The 14,934-nt window shown below is 40.1% G+C and overlaps 1 protein-coding gene across 3 annotated transcripts in view; it reads left to right on the top strand.

Moving 5' to 3' along the window:
* Positions 1-14,934, top strand: part of ZNF608 (zinc finger protein 608) — a 116,029-nt gene that overhangs the window by 95,720 nt on the left and 5,375 nt on the right. For all 3 annotated transcript variants that reach the window (XM_074995017.1, XM_074995016.1, XM_074995018.1), the window contains exons 4-6: positions 9,194-9,281; positions 9,765-12,216; positions 14,280-14,697. In XM_074995017.1, coding sequence (XP_074851118.1) covers positions 9,194-9,281; positions 9,765-12,216; positions 14,280-14,697 — 2,958 coding nt within the window. The remainder of the gene's footprint in view (positions 1-9,193; positions 9,282-9,764; positions 12,217-14,279; positions 14,698-14,934) is intronic.

Below are 14,934 nucleotides of genomic sequence, written 5' to 3'. Positions count from 1 at the left end.
CCGAAAGTGCTAGTCCTCCTTGTGACCCTGTCTGCAGCTGTTCCTGGAACCCTTATTTCGATGTGTGCTGCTTTGGCTTGTAGACGCTCCCCCGCAGCTCCTATTTTGATGTGGTGCTGCCCAACGTCGACGCTGAACGTCGACGTCACCAGCCCTGGAGGATGTGTAGACGTTATTCATCGAAATAGCCTATTTCAATGTCGCTGCATTGAAATAAGCTATTTCGATGTAGCATACACGTGTAGACGTAGCTTTAATTTGCTAAATTGTAGCTTTTTTCTTCACTCCTTTTTGTGCCTTTTGACACCTAAGCTATGTCTACACTAGTGAGTTTTGTCAACAAAATGCCTGTTTTGTCGACAAAACTTGTGGAGCATCCATACTAGGAATGCATTCCGTTTGAAGTAAATCAACAGAACACATCACTTTTGTCAACAGCCTTCTCTCTCTCCCCCAATGAGGCAGAAAGCCTTTCTTGACAGAATCTGTCAACACAAAAGCCATGCGAATGCTACAGGGCTTCCGGGTCACTGGGCAGGCCTGTCTGCTGTGCTTCTGGTTGGCCATTCTGTCACAAGAGAGGCCGGGCAGTCCGACTGCTCTCTATCACCAAAGTGGATCATTTTTGCAATCTGCTTACCTGTCTGTCCACAATCTGTTGACAGAAGTTTTGTCAGCAGATATCTTCCAACAGTAACTGCTGTGGACAAAACTCACTAGTGTAGACATAGCCCATGTTATTGTGGACAGAATGGTGTCAAATAGGTATGAAGAAGAACTTAGTTGACAGTCACAAGTATAGCATAAAGTTAATTTCATCCTTGGACAGCAGCTATTTCCCGGCTGATAGTTTGCCATAGTTTGGTCTGTCTTAGTGATATCTGTTTTATGTATATTCAGGAGAGCGAGGCCAAATACCAATTTGAATTTGATTTGTGTACAAATTTACAAATTCACCGATAGTGAAAATATGTAGCATTGATTTTGTGCATATGCATCAAGCGACAATGGATGATTTGCTAGTTCAGAGTCTCATGACTGGTCTCTCAACATTGTAGAGTTGCTAAATCAGAAACATTTCGGTATAAAAATCTTTCTTTGGGACAAAATGACGAAAAAGGAAGCACTATATTTACTGTCTAGGAATTTTTTGCTGTGTCTTCAAAGTGAGCAAAATCTGTCTGAAATTGGAAGTCTTCATGGTACATAGCATTCCAAGACAGTTAGGTTTGATTATTATTCCGATAGGTATTTTAAGTGAGTAGAACTCCACTTACCCCGTGTTTAGGTATTTGATTGGGAAAAAATGGCTCTTACCTTTGGAAGATCATCTGGAAGATATTCAGAAGATCTTTGTGTAAACATGATGATTTCATTTTACTGGCCAAATTCTCTTCTGAAGTAAATGGAAACAGCATTTTTGGCATCAGTGAAATTGCATCTGCTCACAACAGCAGAGAATTTGGCTCTATAATCCAGCCTTGGAGATATTTAGGAAGACTAATTAGGTGATCACCTCTAACCTAACTGGCATTTCTCTGGTAGTTGCTGTGATCTACATCCCGTGTGTGCATTTATTTGTAGTCCTATTCTAACTGATTTAGGGGCTAGTCCTGTAGTTCTCTGACCATATAAAATTATTTTATAAAGTCATGATTTTCAAAAATTGGAGCCTAAAGTTGGCTCCTCGATTGTGAACCACAAACCTAAATGAGTGACCTCATTTTCTGGCATCAAAAAAATCTTGGTTTGTTTACTATTGTATATTATTGATGTTGAGAAAACTATGAAAGCAAATAATGTGTTGCTGTAGGCTGTAGAGTAGCATTTAGTTCAGCAGTTCTCAAACTTTAAACTGACCCCCATTTTGATTTAAAACTTTTTCAAGGACCTCCACGAGCCCATGAATATTTAAGAAAAGGTCTATTGTATGAAGAATGTAATGGATAACTGTTTATTTTTAAACTTTTTTATTTGTATTGATTTAAATTTTCATACTTGTGGGCAGTTGGAGGGGGGGAGACAATATTAGTATACTATTACATGATAGTAGAAATTGAGATTAAAAATTAACATTTGTACCCAAATAGTCAATACCACATGTCAAAATATAGAAAATTAAATATCCTTAAATCAAACTCAAAAGTTCTCAAGCAAAATTTTTCTTATTTTCCTGTCTGTACATTTTGATTGTGATGAAAGGACGTATTTTTTTCTCTGATTTGTATGTAAGCGAAAAATATGTTTACCAATAGAAACGTAGTCCTTCCAAACTATTTGGTAGAATACCTTGGCACCTCCTCCCATGCCTGTGTTTTTTGGGGGGACCCAGTCTGCTCCTCCGTGCTCTGACAACGTATACCAGACCAGGCGCTGCAAGCGAAATTGGCAGAGGAACACCTAATTTAACTATTCTGCCAGGTCCTGGGCATGAGCTAGAGGCGAAGCATCAGGACTAGGACGGCTTTGTACATGCTAACTGCCAAAAATGTAGGCACCTAGGGATCTTATCAGAAGAAATTTACATGGCAAAGGAATTTAAGCACCTACAGCTGTGTCCTGGGGCTGAGCATAGAGTGAAGGTTGCCATGGCTCCAGGCATAGCGCGTGTCATTAGTGGTACCACCAGCCCTGCAGATAAACCACGTACCATGGAACAGTTGTGGAGGTGGGGTAGGTGCTGAGGCTGTGTGTGGAGCTCAGCTTCTTCCCTATCTTGGCTGTCCTGTTACCTCTGCCCCCTGCTGGGAAGGAAAGGGAAGGGTGTGGACTGCAGTACAGTCTATCATTTGGGCCAAGAGCCTCACTAATGACTTAGAGACTGCCTGTGGCAACACTGACTCTGCAATCAACCCTAGGACCTCCAGACTCCCTGGATTGTCTTCAGTCTGCAGACCCACTGTGACAATCGCTCATCTAGTCCTTTCTGCTGCAGGACTGTTGATGTGACTACAACAGTTCCTGAAGCTACTCAGAGTATCAGGCTTGACCTTTTCCCCCAGCAAAATAGTCGTACGTACCTCATTATCTAGATTTATATTCAGTAGCCAATGAATTTCAAGCCTGCTGTATGGTACTGAATGAGTGAAAAGAAGGAGGAAGAATAATGGATTCATACATCACGTGTAATTAAAATACAAAAATATTTCTCCCTTAAACTTGCTGATGAAGTGACATTGTTATAAATTTTCACTTTTCTTGTCATTCTTTCATCTGATAACAAAACTTTAGTACATTCTTACAGATTCTACCTTTTGTATGACTAAATTGAGTAATATTATCCCAAAGGCTGTGTTTACATAGCATTCCCCTTTTGGAGGAGGAATGCAAATGAGGGAGATTGAAAATGCAAATGAAATGCTGATTTACAAATCTTGCACTTCATTTGCATAATCTTGCATGATCACACTTCAGGAAGAGACTTTTCCGAAAGCAAAAACAACCGTGTAGATGGAGTTCCTTCTAGAAATATACCTGTTTTCAAAAGAACCCTTCCTTATTCTTCTTTCTTCAAGATTATGCAAATGAAGTGTGAAATTTGTAAATCAGCACTTCATTGAGTGACCCATGTACTAGCTGCCTCCCCCGGGAGGGGGAAATGTGAGTGACAAATGTCACATTTGTCCAGGGTTCAAACCCTCAATAGAAAGACAGGGCTTGCCAGACTCAAGTACCTGCTCATGATGCCCATACTTCACCAGAAACTTCCTTCTCAGAATGTGTACTGAGCCCTTCTCAGTCAGTCAGACGTGCTCCCTTGTTTTCAGTCCAGGAGCAGATACTTGTTGCCGGTACTAAGGTTTGGTGTATACTAGAACTTACAGTTGACTGCAGATATGCAATGCTAGCTATGGCAATTGCAGATCTAGAATCGACATATCTGCAGTCGACTGTAAGGTCTCTCCTTGCTGAGGGAGGTCGACAGGAGCATCTCTCCCATCAACGTCCCTTACTCCTCACAGGAGCGTGTGTACAGGGGGTCAACTGCAGATTCCAGAGAGATTGATTTCTGTGCAAGATCAAACTCCAGGAGATTGACCCTTCAAACTGGCGAGTAAGTGTAGGCATACCCTACAAAAAGACTATATAAGTCTCCCAAAAGACACTGTGTCTTCAAATAAGGACTCAGGGGTGCTCTCAAAGAAGAGTTACCTCCAGACGCAGGCCATAAATCAAGACTGATTGCTGAATCTGGAGTACAGTAATTGTCTGATGAGAAAATTGCTAAAGGACCTGCATATCCTTTGGTACTGCAGACTCAGGAGACCTTTCCAGAGCAGTCTACACCTGTGGCTTTTGAGGTAGCCAGAGAATTGCTTAACCAGTTGGTGCCAGCCTTCCCTGCTGTTCAGTGTATACTCCAGTTGGCCCGGCTGCAGACCTGGAGCATTGTTTGGTACTAGTGGCTTCTATGGTTGTGGCTCTTCTACACAGGTTTCTATTTGTGAAGCCATCAATGATATCATTGGTACTCCCATCTCCAGACTTGGAGCTGGTCTCCTTGATGCTGATAGAGTCAGGTCTACTGTGGCCCGAGAAAGCAGATTCCTTATCACACTCCAACATCAGATGATACTCCTTTCGTTTGAAGTACGCCCAGCAGCCTACTGAGATACTGGCCAGAGTCTCAGCACTCTGTGATCCTGTGGCCTGTGTGGAGTTCTTTGGTTCCCTCCAGGTTTTCTTTCACATTCTAGAGTCTCTCAGCTTCCTTTTAACCTTTCTGTTTCATCTAGCCACTGGGATCATCTGCACCAAGGTCATCATCTTCCTTCCCCCAGGATTAGCACTATGCAGTGGGAACCATATGCTTGGGACTTAACAACCTGTAGCCTCCTGTTCATAGCCTGTTGAGGTGACAGACCAAGTCTGCTCCCCCCTCCGCCCCAATGATTTCAGAGCTTATTAAGACATATTGTAGAGGTGGCTACAGCTCTGTATTTCCACCCAGAAGATGTGATGGAAATGTCTTGAAGGCTTCTACCACCGAGTGGTTTCATTATATACATTTTCATCTTTCAGAGCTCTGCCTCCAGTTGGCCTTCTAGGTGTATGTCTCCTTCTGAGGCATTCCTAACTAAATCCCATGTTACTTCTGTTCACTCATGCTAGTTCTTTTAGTTGATTGGAAGTGCTTTCTTCACTGCATGTTCTTCGAGAACTTCCCTGTGGCTAAAGAGATTCTGTACATGAAGGAATGAGAATTCATCCTCTTCCATAATCATTCTGAAAGAGCAGCAAGAGAGAGCTTCTTTTCTACAGATGTCTCTCTGAGGTGGCCTAGATCATTCTGTTTCATTTCAGGCATGTTACAAATGATAATGGAAGGAGGTTTAGACCCACTTAACTTAAGCCTTTGAGCAGTTCCGTTGACTTGGGATTATAAACATGCTTAAAGTTAAGGATTGATACATTAGAAATGAGCAACAAAAATGAGTAAGATTCTAGTACAACTGATTTATAAGGAAAGAACTTACTCTTATTTGTTTGACACATTATTTTAAATAGACAGTATTGACTTTCTTATACGGGAAGGTCATCTGAATGTCTTCTAAGAATTATTGAATTACTTATTGATTTCAGTTATTCTGTGCTTACTTATTGATTTCATTTATTCTGTGCTTGTGCCTACTTTTGATGCCTGTCTCTTTGCTTTTTCATTTTTAAAAATGTAACATTCAGGTATATTTACTCTTTATATATGCAATATGAAAACTACATATAAAAATACATATATTTAACATTATTAAGTCCTGGGAAATATAATGGTATACATGTATGTAAATACCAAGGAGGGCGGAGAATCATTTAGGATGATACATGGGGTTTTAACAACAAGTAACAAACTGAATTTAACCAAGATTAGATGTATGCAGAATATTAGGAAAATAAAGAAAATTCTATTGCTCTGGTATAATCTTCCAAGAGAAGACACAGAAACACAATTGTTGGGTGCATTTAGAATAAGACTGGGCAACATATTGAAAATGCACTTTTGGGAGCAATTCTATTGTAGCAGAGAGTGATGAGCTAGATGGCATAATAGAATTTAAAGATCTATTATTTCTACTTTCAGGCTTACAGTCGTTAGAACAAAGTGAGATGAAAAGATTAACATTACCACAGAAATAACATTTTAATGTGTCTCCATGGGTCAGAAGTGGAGAGCTGACATTTAGTTTGACACTTCTAGTTTACAGAAACCAACTTTCCAGTGACAAATCCATTAATTTTCATTATACATCTTCATTGGCAATTGCTTCCTTCTGTCTAACGTTTGCCCATTCACTTGAGTAGGGTCCAAAACAGTAAATGATTTCAGCACTTGAGTAAAATGATATACCATTTATTTTCCATAAGCCAAAACCTGCCATTCTCTTATGCCTCGAGTGGTATGTGTGGTCTGAAGGTACACTTCCTAATGAGAGCAGTCCACAGAGGGATTGGTATTCAAACAAGTCTGGACACATTTGCTCCTTTGTTTTACAGACACACAATTAGATTTAGATAGATATTGTTGAAGAGGAATACTAGTCTGCAACTATTAAGCTCCCAAGCAAATGAGCATTCCTTTGACTATTGTAGATGCAGAAGATTTCTTAAAGGGTAAAACTACTCTCTCTCCTCCGCTCTTGAAGATGAAACTACCTTCATTTATTGGTTTTTGTTTTATCAATCACAGAAGAACGTTCAGATTTTATTAACAATTAAGTAAAACTTTCTGTGAATGATAACAGTTTAGAATGGTGTACTGTTTTGAGGTAGCCGCTTCACATAAGCCATTATTTATGAAATCTTATCCTGCCTTAAACCTAGCCACAGATGATTAATGATTAATTACTTATTTTAAAGTAATCCGTTTCTTAATCCTGTTTTCCTGTGAGCAAATTTAATTCTTAAACTTTAGCATAGGTTTGAATGCTATCTTAAACAGTTCAGTGACTTGAGTCTTATTGTATAAACACAATGCAGTTTAGCAGAGGGTAACCCTTCATCAAATTGACAAGCCAAGTTAGTGCAAACAAACCAGTGTTTGATTTACAGAGTCAAGAAGCACTAGGCTTCTCCTTGTTGGGATTATTCCTGCCTGAAAAAAACCAGTTTCTGCATATACCATCTCTCTCACTCAGTCACCCTCTCACTTACTTACTGCTTTGTACATTTTATCTGAGGCACTTGCTTTTTTGTGGTCTGTGCTGCAGTGCTCAGCCCAGCCAATCAGATAGTAATATTCACAGCAAGAGTTGGCCAATCCAAAGCTTGCTTTTGCTGGAAATGTGAAACCCTTGAGGGACTGCAATAACAAAAGCCTTTCACTACAGACAAATGTTAAGTGTCTGTGCAGACTTTTCCTGTTTTTAATTTTATTACTCTAAGAATGGACGGTTTGTTGTTTCTTTCATGTTTCCTTTCAAGCAATTTTAATTATACATTTGTGCTACATCAGAGACTTTGGAACACAGTGATTCAGCCTATTGCATCTAAAGCTAAAATGCAGTAACCTTCTGGCAATACAAATATATTCTACTGCTGTAAATATAGCTGACATGCTGAAGAATTTTAAGCAGCTGGAAAGGTCTGTGAACCCACACAAGATGCCCTAGAGAGCAAATGATGAGAAAAACATCCCTTTTTCCCCTTCCCCTCCCCTATAACTTTGTCAGGTTGTTTTTAATTTTTAAGGTGGGGGAGGGTTGGGAATAAAATACATGTTCCTAACTATTACATTTGGTTTATAGCAAAGCACAGATAAAATGTTTTATTTAAGTGATTACCTAAATAGGAGTTTGAGATTGATTTGGGAGTCTGTTTTTTGGCCTTAGTTGAAGAATGGTTTATTTTTTGTCCTTTAGACCACGTTGTCGCAATATATGGTATTTTACTGTCAAGTTATAATAATGACACCTTAAAACCATATGGGGAACAATTTTCAAATCTGCTATTGAGAATTTTGAAGGAAATCCCTTCTTCCCTAGTACTTTTAGCTAACAGCACTTCAAATACATTCCTGCTGTTAAAAGGGCCCAAAGGAAATAAGCTGGAGGTTGCATGTTTGCTTTACATTGGTGCTGCAGAGTGGGATAGTTTTAGTGTAAAAAATAGAAATCAAAGCAAGCAGACAGGCTAGAAACATATTTGGCACAGTGCCATCATCATTTCCACTGTAGGAAAGCCAGAGCTATCTTGAATGTGCAGAAATACAAACCATGAGATTTGTATTTGAAGCTTTAGTTAAATATTTAGGTTTTTTAGAATGAATTTCCATGAATCTGGTAACACTTTTTTCATCATACACCTGTTTTTGCCTCCATGAAAATAACCTTTTCAGCATGCATTCTAAAGAGAAATGAGAACCAATTCAGAATATTGCCTTTTGTTTTTCTGTAGTATCTAATGAATTAAAGGGGTAATTACGTTGACTAGTCCACAAATTTGATTATAAATTGTTCCTGTCTGTGAAAAAGTGTTTGAGAGAAAAATGAATAGGTTTGACAGAAGCATTCTATATAATATTTTTAAAAGAATCTCACACAGTGCATATTTAATATGTTGTTTTGTCTCAGGCATAAGAAAATTCTCATCCTCAGTTTACTGTGTAGATTTATTTAAATGTTAACAGAAGTATTTTTAAAGCAAAGGGTTAAATTACTTGGTCTTTGAAACAGCACATCAGCTTTGGTTTGCTCTCCCCAACCCTCTCATGCCTTAGTTTAGGCTGGAGCCAAGTTAATGGAAGGTTCACAGTGAAAGAGAGAATGCAAACAAAGCTACCTAACAAAGCTTGTGTGTGATATTTTGGATATTCATAATTTCAGATAAATAAAATCACCACTGAAGTATTGTTCAGTCACCTACTGACTGAAGCACTGGTAACTGGTGTTCAGTTTATGCTGGCTGTTCGCCAAATGAAAGCAATTATGTGTGGTAATAGCAAAATTAAGAGGTGAATGTTGCTGTTTTACAGCAGGACATAGCAAAAACCATTTCCTTCTGTCACAAACACACACACACTCCTTCCTGTGGGTTTTAACTTGAGGTCACTGAAACCAGAAAAGAGGAAGAGTATAAACCACAGCTTTTGAAAGCAAATAAGAATAGAGCTCTGTTCGTGTTTGGTGGTTTTTTTGTTTTTTTCTTTTTTAATAAAAAATGTTCTAACTCTGATAATACTTTTGTTTCTTTCCCTCTACAGGTGTTCTCGTGGTAAACGTTACATGGCGGAACAAGACTTATGTTGGGACCCTGCTGGATTGCACAAAGCATGATTGGGCCCCTCCCAGGTAAGTAATCATAATGAGACCATTTTTTTCCTGTACTCCAACCCACCACCCCAGTCTTTGTCAAAAAGCTCTACAGAGATAGATGAAGAACAACTGAGTATAATTGAAACCAGGCAGAAGAGGAATGAGTAATTCTCTCGTATGTGTTGCAATATGCAGGCAGTGAAGTGGGGTTTTGTATTTCCTCTTATTACACAATTGAAAAAATATCTCCTGGAATTTCAGTTTTATTTTAAAATATTTCTTGGATACCAAGATATATACTTTCTGTCAGTAATATTCCTGAAGCAATGGGTTATTTTTAATTTTGTCATGTTCATATTTGAAAGAGCATATCCTTCCTTTAACAGCATTGCAGATTCTGTTTCTGTGAAGCCGTGTTGTTCTGGTACTTGAAATGACAGTTCATGGGTTCACCAGTTTTGACAGTTTCTGGTGCTGATGATTTAGTCTCTGTTCTCACATCTGCTATTTTTAACATAGGTTTTGTGAATCACCAACAAGTGACCTGGAAATGCGAGGAGGTCGGGGCAGAGGAAAGCGAGCACGATCTGCTGCAGCTGCACCTGGAAATGATGTTAGCTTTACGGAGTCAAGAGGACTGCAGAACAAGAACAGAGGTGGTGCCAATGGGAAGGGGAGGAGGGGCAGCCTTAACTCAAATGGACGTAGGACACCTCCAAACTGTGCAATGGAGGATGTCAAAGCCAGCCCCTCATCCACTAATAAGAGGAAAAATAAGCCTCCCATGGAGCTAGACTTGAACTCCAGTTCTGAGGACAATAAATCTGGAAAGCGCATTCGCACCAATTCTAGAAGCACTCCGACCACCCCTCAGGGGAAACTTGAGACTACTTTTTTGGACCAAGGCTGCTCTTCTCCAGTGTTGATTGACTGTCCTCACCCAAATTGCAACAAAAAATACAAGCACATTAATGGACTGCGTTACCACCAGGCTCATGCACATTTAGATCCAGAAAATAAACTGGAGTTTGAGCCTGACAGTGAAGACAAAATTTCAGATTGCGAGGAAGCATTAAGTAATGTGGCACTTGAATGCAGTGAGCCAAGCACAAGTTTATCAAGTTTTGATCAGCTAAAATCACCAACATCTCCTTGCCCTCTTAATACCCCTGGGACACCCAAGGGAAAAAGAGAGTTGGCCAATAATGGCCCAGCTTCAATTATCGGTTCTAAAACTGGGAAGAATTCTGGTAAAAAGAAGGGCCCAAACAGTGAATTGAACAGCCTTCCTGTCATTTCTAATATGGCAAGCACATTGGACAGTGGTTCAGTAGCAGATGGCAGTTTGGCGTCTGAAATGCCCAAGCTAGAAGCGGAAGGATTAATAGACAAGAAAAATTTGAGTGATAAAGACAAGGGTAAAAAAGCCAATAACTGCAAAGTGGATAAAAATCTGTCAAAACTTAAAACAGCCAGACCCATTGCCCCAGCTCCCGCTCCTACTCCTCCCCAATTAATAGCTATACCCACGACAGCCTTTACAACCACCACTACAGGGACAATACCAGGGTTGCCCTCACTAACTACTACTGTTGTTCAGGCTACACCAAAGAGTCCGCCGTTAAAACCTATTCAACCAAAGCCCACAATTATGGGAGAGCCAAGCACTATAAATCCAGCTCTCACATCTCTCAAAGACAAAAAGAAAAAGGAGAAGAGAAAGCTAAAGGATAAAGAAAGCAAAGAGACTGGAAGTCCTAAGATGGATTCTAAGCTGGGAAAGCTAGAGGATTCAAAAGGGTCTGGGAAAGATTTATCTGGACATTTTTTAAAGGACCATCTCAACAAGAATGAAGTGTTAGCTAATGGATTGTCAGAGTCTCAAGAGAGCAGGATGGCGAGTATTAAAGCTGAAGCTGATAAGGTTTACACTTTCACAGACAATGCACCCAGCCCTTCTATAGGGAGTGCCTCCAGAATGGAATGCAGCACTTTGGTGAATGGACAATCTTCTTTGGCACCACTGCATGTGTTGACACAAAATGGTGCAGATAGTTCAGCTGCTAAAACCAACAGCCCAGCTTATTCGGATATTTCTGATGCTGCGGATGATGGTGGTTCTGACAGCAGGTCAGAGGGCATGAGGTCAAAGGCCAGCTCTCCTTCAGATATTATTTCTAATAAGGAAAGTGTTGTTAAAGGACATTCTTCAATCACGGCGCAATCATCACAAGTGAAAGAGTCTCATTCTCCCTATTACCATGGCTACGATCCTTATTATTCTCCAAGTTATATGCACTCTGGACAGGTCAGCACCCCTGCAGCTGGGAACAGCAATACCTCCCAGGGACTCAAGATCAAAAAGGAGGCCGAGGAAGAGGCTGAAAAGAAAGACAAGACGGAAGCATCAGATTCCAAGAAAAATGATACAAATTCCACTAATTTACAGCCACAGCATCAGTCAGTAATAACTCAAAGACATCCTGCACTTGCCCAGTCACTTTATTATGGACAATATGCATATGGGCTTTACATGGACCAAAAGTCCTTAATGGCCTCTAACCCAGCCTATAGGCAGCAGTATGAAAAATATTATGAGGACCAGAGACTGGCAGAGCAGAAAATGGCACAAACTGGAAGAGAGTGTGAAAGGAAAAGTGAACTTCCATTGAAGGAAGTAGGCAAGGATGACAACAGACAGAAAACTATCCCCTCTGCTACTATCTCAAAGGCTCCTTCGGTCCCAGAGACAAGCAAAAATAACACTAAAATAGGATCATCAGTCCCCAGCAAAGCGGAAGAGACAAGCAAATCACAGCTTCTTTCCAATCATCAGCAACAGCTTCAGTCTGATAGCTTCAAAGCCAAACAAATGGAAAACCATCAGCTTATAAAAGAGGCTGTGGAAATGAAATCTGTTATGGACTCAATGAAACAGACAGGAGTAGATCCTACCACAAGATTTAAACAGGTGAGGCCACTGGAACTTGAACACGGATTGTCTTGAATCATTCTTAAGTTTCACTGACATGATTTTGTTGTATTTTTCTGTCTTATCTAAAGGGTCAAACTCTGTCACCCTTCCTGACATTGTGTAGAACCTGATTCCTTGGGTAGGTTGGGTGCTTTCAGTGGGGCTTCTGGGGGGTGGGGGCGTCGAAATGGAGCACGAGTAGAGGTGACAGAACCCAGGTTTAAGAAATTAATTAGAATAATTGTTTAAAAATCTTAATTAAACAGAATTCATACTTCCATATAGAAACAAATAGAATTAAAACTCTTAAATGTAAATTTCAGTCGTTCTGCTTAGTATAGAAAAATGAAAAATCAAGAAGTAAGCACTTTTCCCTGTGAATGAAGTGCAAAGTATTTGAAAAATGGCTTTGCTTTTTGGATCCTGTTGTTTAATGACAGCTGGCTTTTAGTAAAGATGGGCATGCAGAGTCTTTGATTCTCAATGCTCAGCTCCAGCATGACCTTTTCAAAATGGTTAAGGGGAGAGACATCCTTCCTATCTGTCCTCAGTAAGCGCCTGACCTCTGCAGGCGCACACAATGGATAAAATTCTGGCCCCACTATAGTCACTGATGGTTTTACTGCTTTGGCTCCTCTTGGCCTTCCCACATCATAGACTGCCTTTCAGCCCACACCCCAGGCAAGACGTATTATTGTTTCCTTGCTGTGATCCAGTGTTGTCACACTGAGTATCCTCATGCTCTAACATTTGGCACATCCCAGAGCTCATCTTAATAAACTATCTTTCAAATAAGGCTGAACTGAATGAAGGATGGTTATAGAACTAGAAGCAAAGTAGGATGGTTCAAGTCTGGATAGAAGATTTCTATAGACTAAGATGAGTATTTGAACAAAAGCTAATGCAATGTATCTTATTAATATTTCTTACCCTATGTATGTTGGTTAGTAAAGTAAAATAATAATAATAATTAGCCCTTGTACAGATCATAAAAATGATGTTCTTTTGTTATTCAGTAAAGATGGTGGTGGGTTTTTTTGTAACACTGTAAAGAAACCATGTACTTGCACTTTATTATGTTTGTAAATTCCTTCGTAATAGACGTATTTTACACATATTGCTCAACTCTGGTCTCAATCCTGTGACAGTGAGACACAGTTGTAACTTTAGACATATGAACAATCCCTCCAAGTTGAATGGGACTATAATATGTGGAGTTACTCAGGAGTGTATTTTGGCAGGATCAAGGCCATTTTAATTATCTTTCCACCAAGAGACCTTTTTTCAGGTTCATCATTCCAAGTTATCTAAATCCTTTAACAAAGCACATTGTAGTTTACAGATGGGAAAATCCTTCTGTGGCCTTTAATCAGAATACCTATTTTATGAATGGTATGATCATGTGATCTTAACTCTTAATATGTGTGTATTTCATGACTAGCCTATTCAAAGTCATGGGAAAGGATAAAAGATAAACTAATTCAAGCAGATTTGTTAGAAGTTTGTTGTTGTTATGTTTCAGGCACCAGCTTCCTTGGGACCCGGGAGGTGCTCAGCCCAAGTCCCGCTCCTTAACCCATACGCCCACCCCACCTCTTCCCACACCCAGCTGTGCTCGTGCTCCTGCCCCTGCACCACTCATTTCTGCCCAGTTCCATCACCTCCTTGGGGGCTACCATTCTTGCTCCTCCTCCGCTCTTTCCCAGCACCTCCTGCTTGATGTCAAATAGTGATCATGATGGGCAGGAGGGATGGGGAGGGGTCAATCAGTGCCAGTGGGCAGAAGGTATTGGAGGGTACAGAAGAGAGCTGGTTGCCAATGGGCTCTTCAGTATCCATTAATTTTTCTTCTGCAAGAACCTACAGAGTCAGCATCTACATCGTGTTGGCTGTAGTTTGAGGTTAGAAGTATAGTGAACTCGTAAGAAACACGTCTCTCCTACAATATACACCATCTGAGTGTGTTGTTACAAACAATACCTGTAGAAATGTGAGAAATACCAATAACGATCCTGTTTGCAATGTACATGTACGATAAAATTTGTTTCTCTGTCCATCAGGATGCAGATTCAAGAACATGGCATCATTATGTCTACCAACCCAAATACCTTGATCAGCAAAAATCAGAAGACCTCGATCGGGAGAAAAAACTGAAAGAAGACACTGCTAGAAAAACACCTAATAAGGAAGGTTCCATATCCAACCTCCCTGTCTCATTAACAAGCATTAAAGAGGAGCCAAAGGAGGTCAAGCGTTCTGATTCCCAGTCACTGGAAGAGAACAAGATCAAAAATGATGATAGAAAAACGCCTGTAAATTGGAAGGATTCCCGGGGTGCTAGAGTGGCTGTTTCCTCACCAATGAGTCAGCATCAGTCATATATTCAGTACTTGCACGCTTATCCTTACCCACAGATGTATGATCCCAACCATCCTGCATACCGTGCAGTCTCTCCTGTTCTAATGCACAGCTATCCTGGTAAGTGTTCTGCAGTTGGTCTTGTACGCTAGTAAAGATTTACACACTGAACACACAGTAAAGCCTACATTTTAATATTGGCTGTTAGCAGCTTCACGGATGACATTTGTTTTGCTTGTTTTTATGCTAGGGAAAATTCTGCAGATTAAACTGATTTAATACAAGATGTTCCTTTTATGAACTGTCAAGAGTTCCCAGCTACAGTTCCCTCAGCCCCTGACAGGCTGCTGTTGCTGT

The sequence above is a fragment of the Carettochelys insculpta genome, chromosome 5 (assembly GCF_033958435.1).
Source record: "Carettochelys insculpta isolate YL-2023 chromosome 5, ASM3395843v1, whole genome shotgun sequence".
NCBI classification, from domain to species: Eukaryota; Metazoa; Chordata; order Testudines; family Carettochelyidae; genus Carettochelys; species Carettochelys insculpta.
This window is presented reverse-complemented; position numbering and strand designations above follow the sequence as displayed.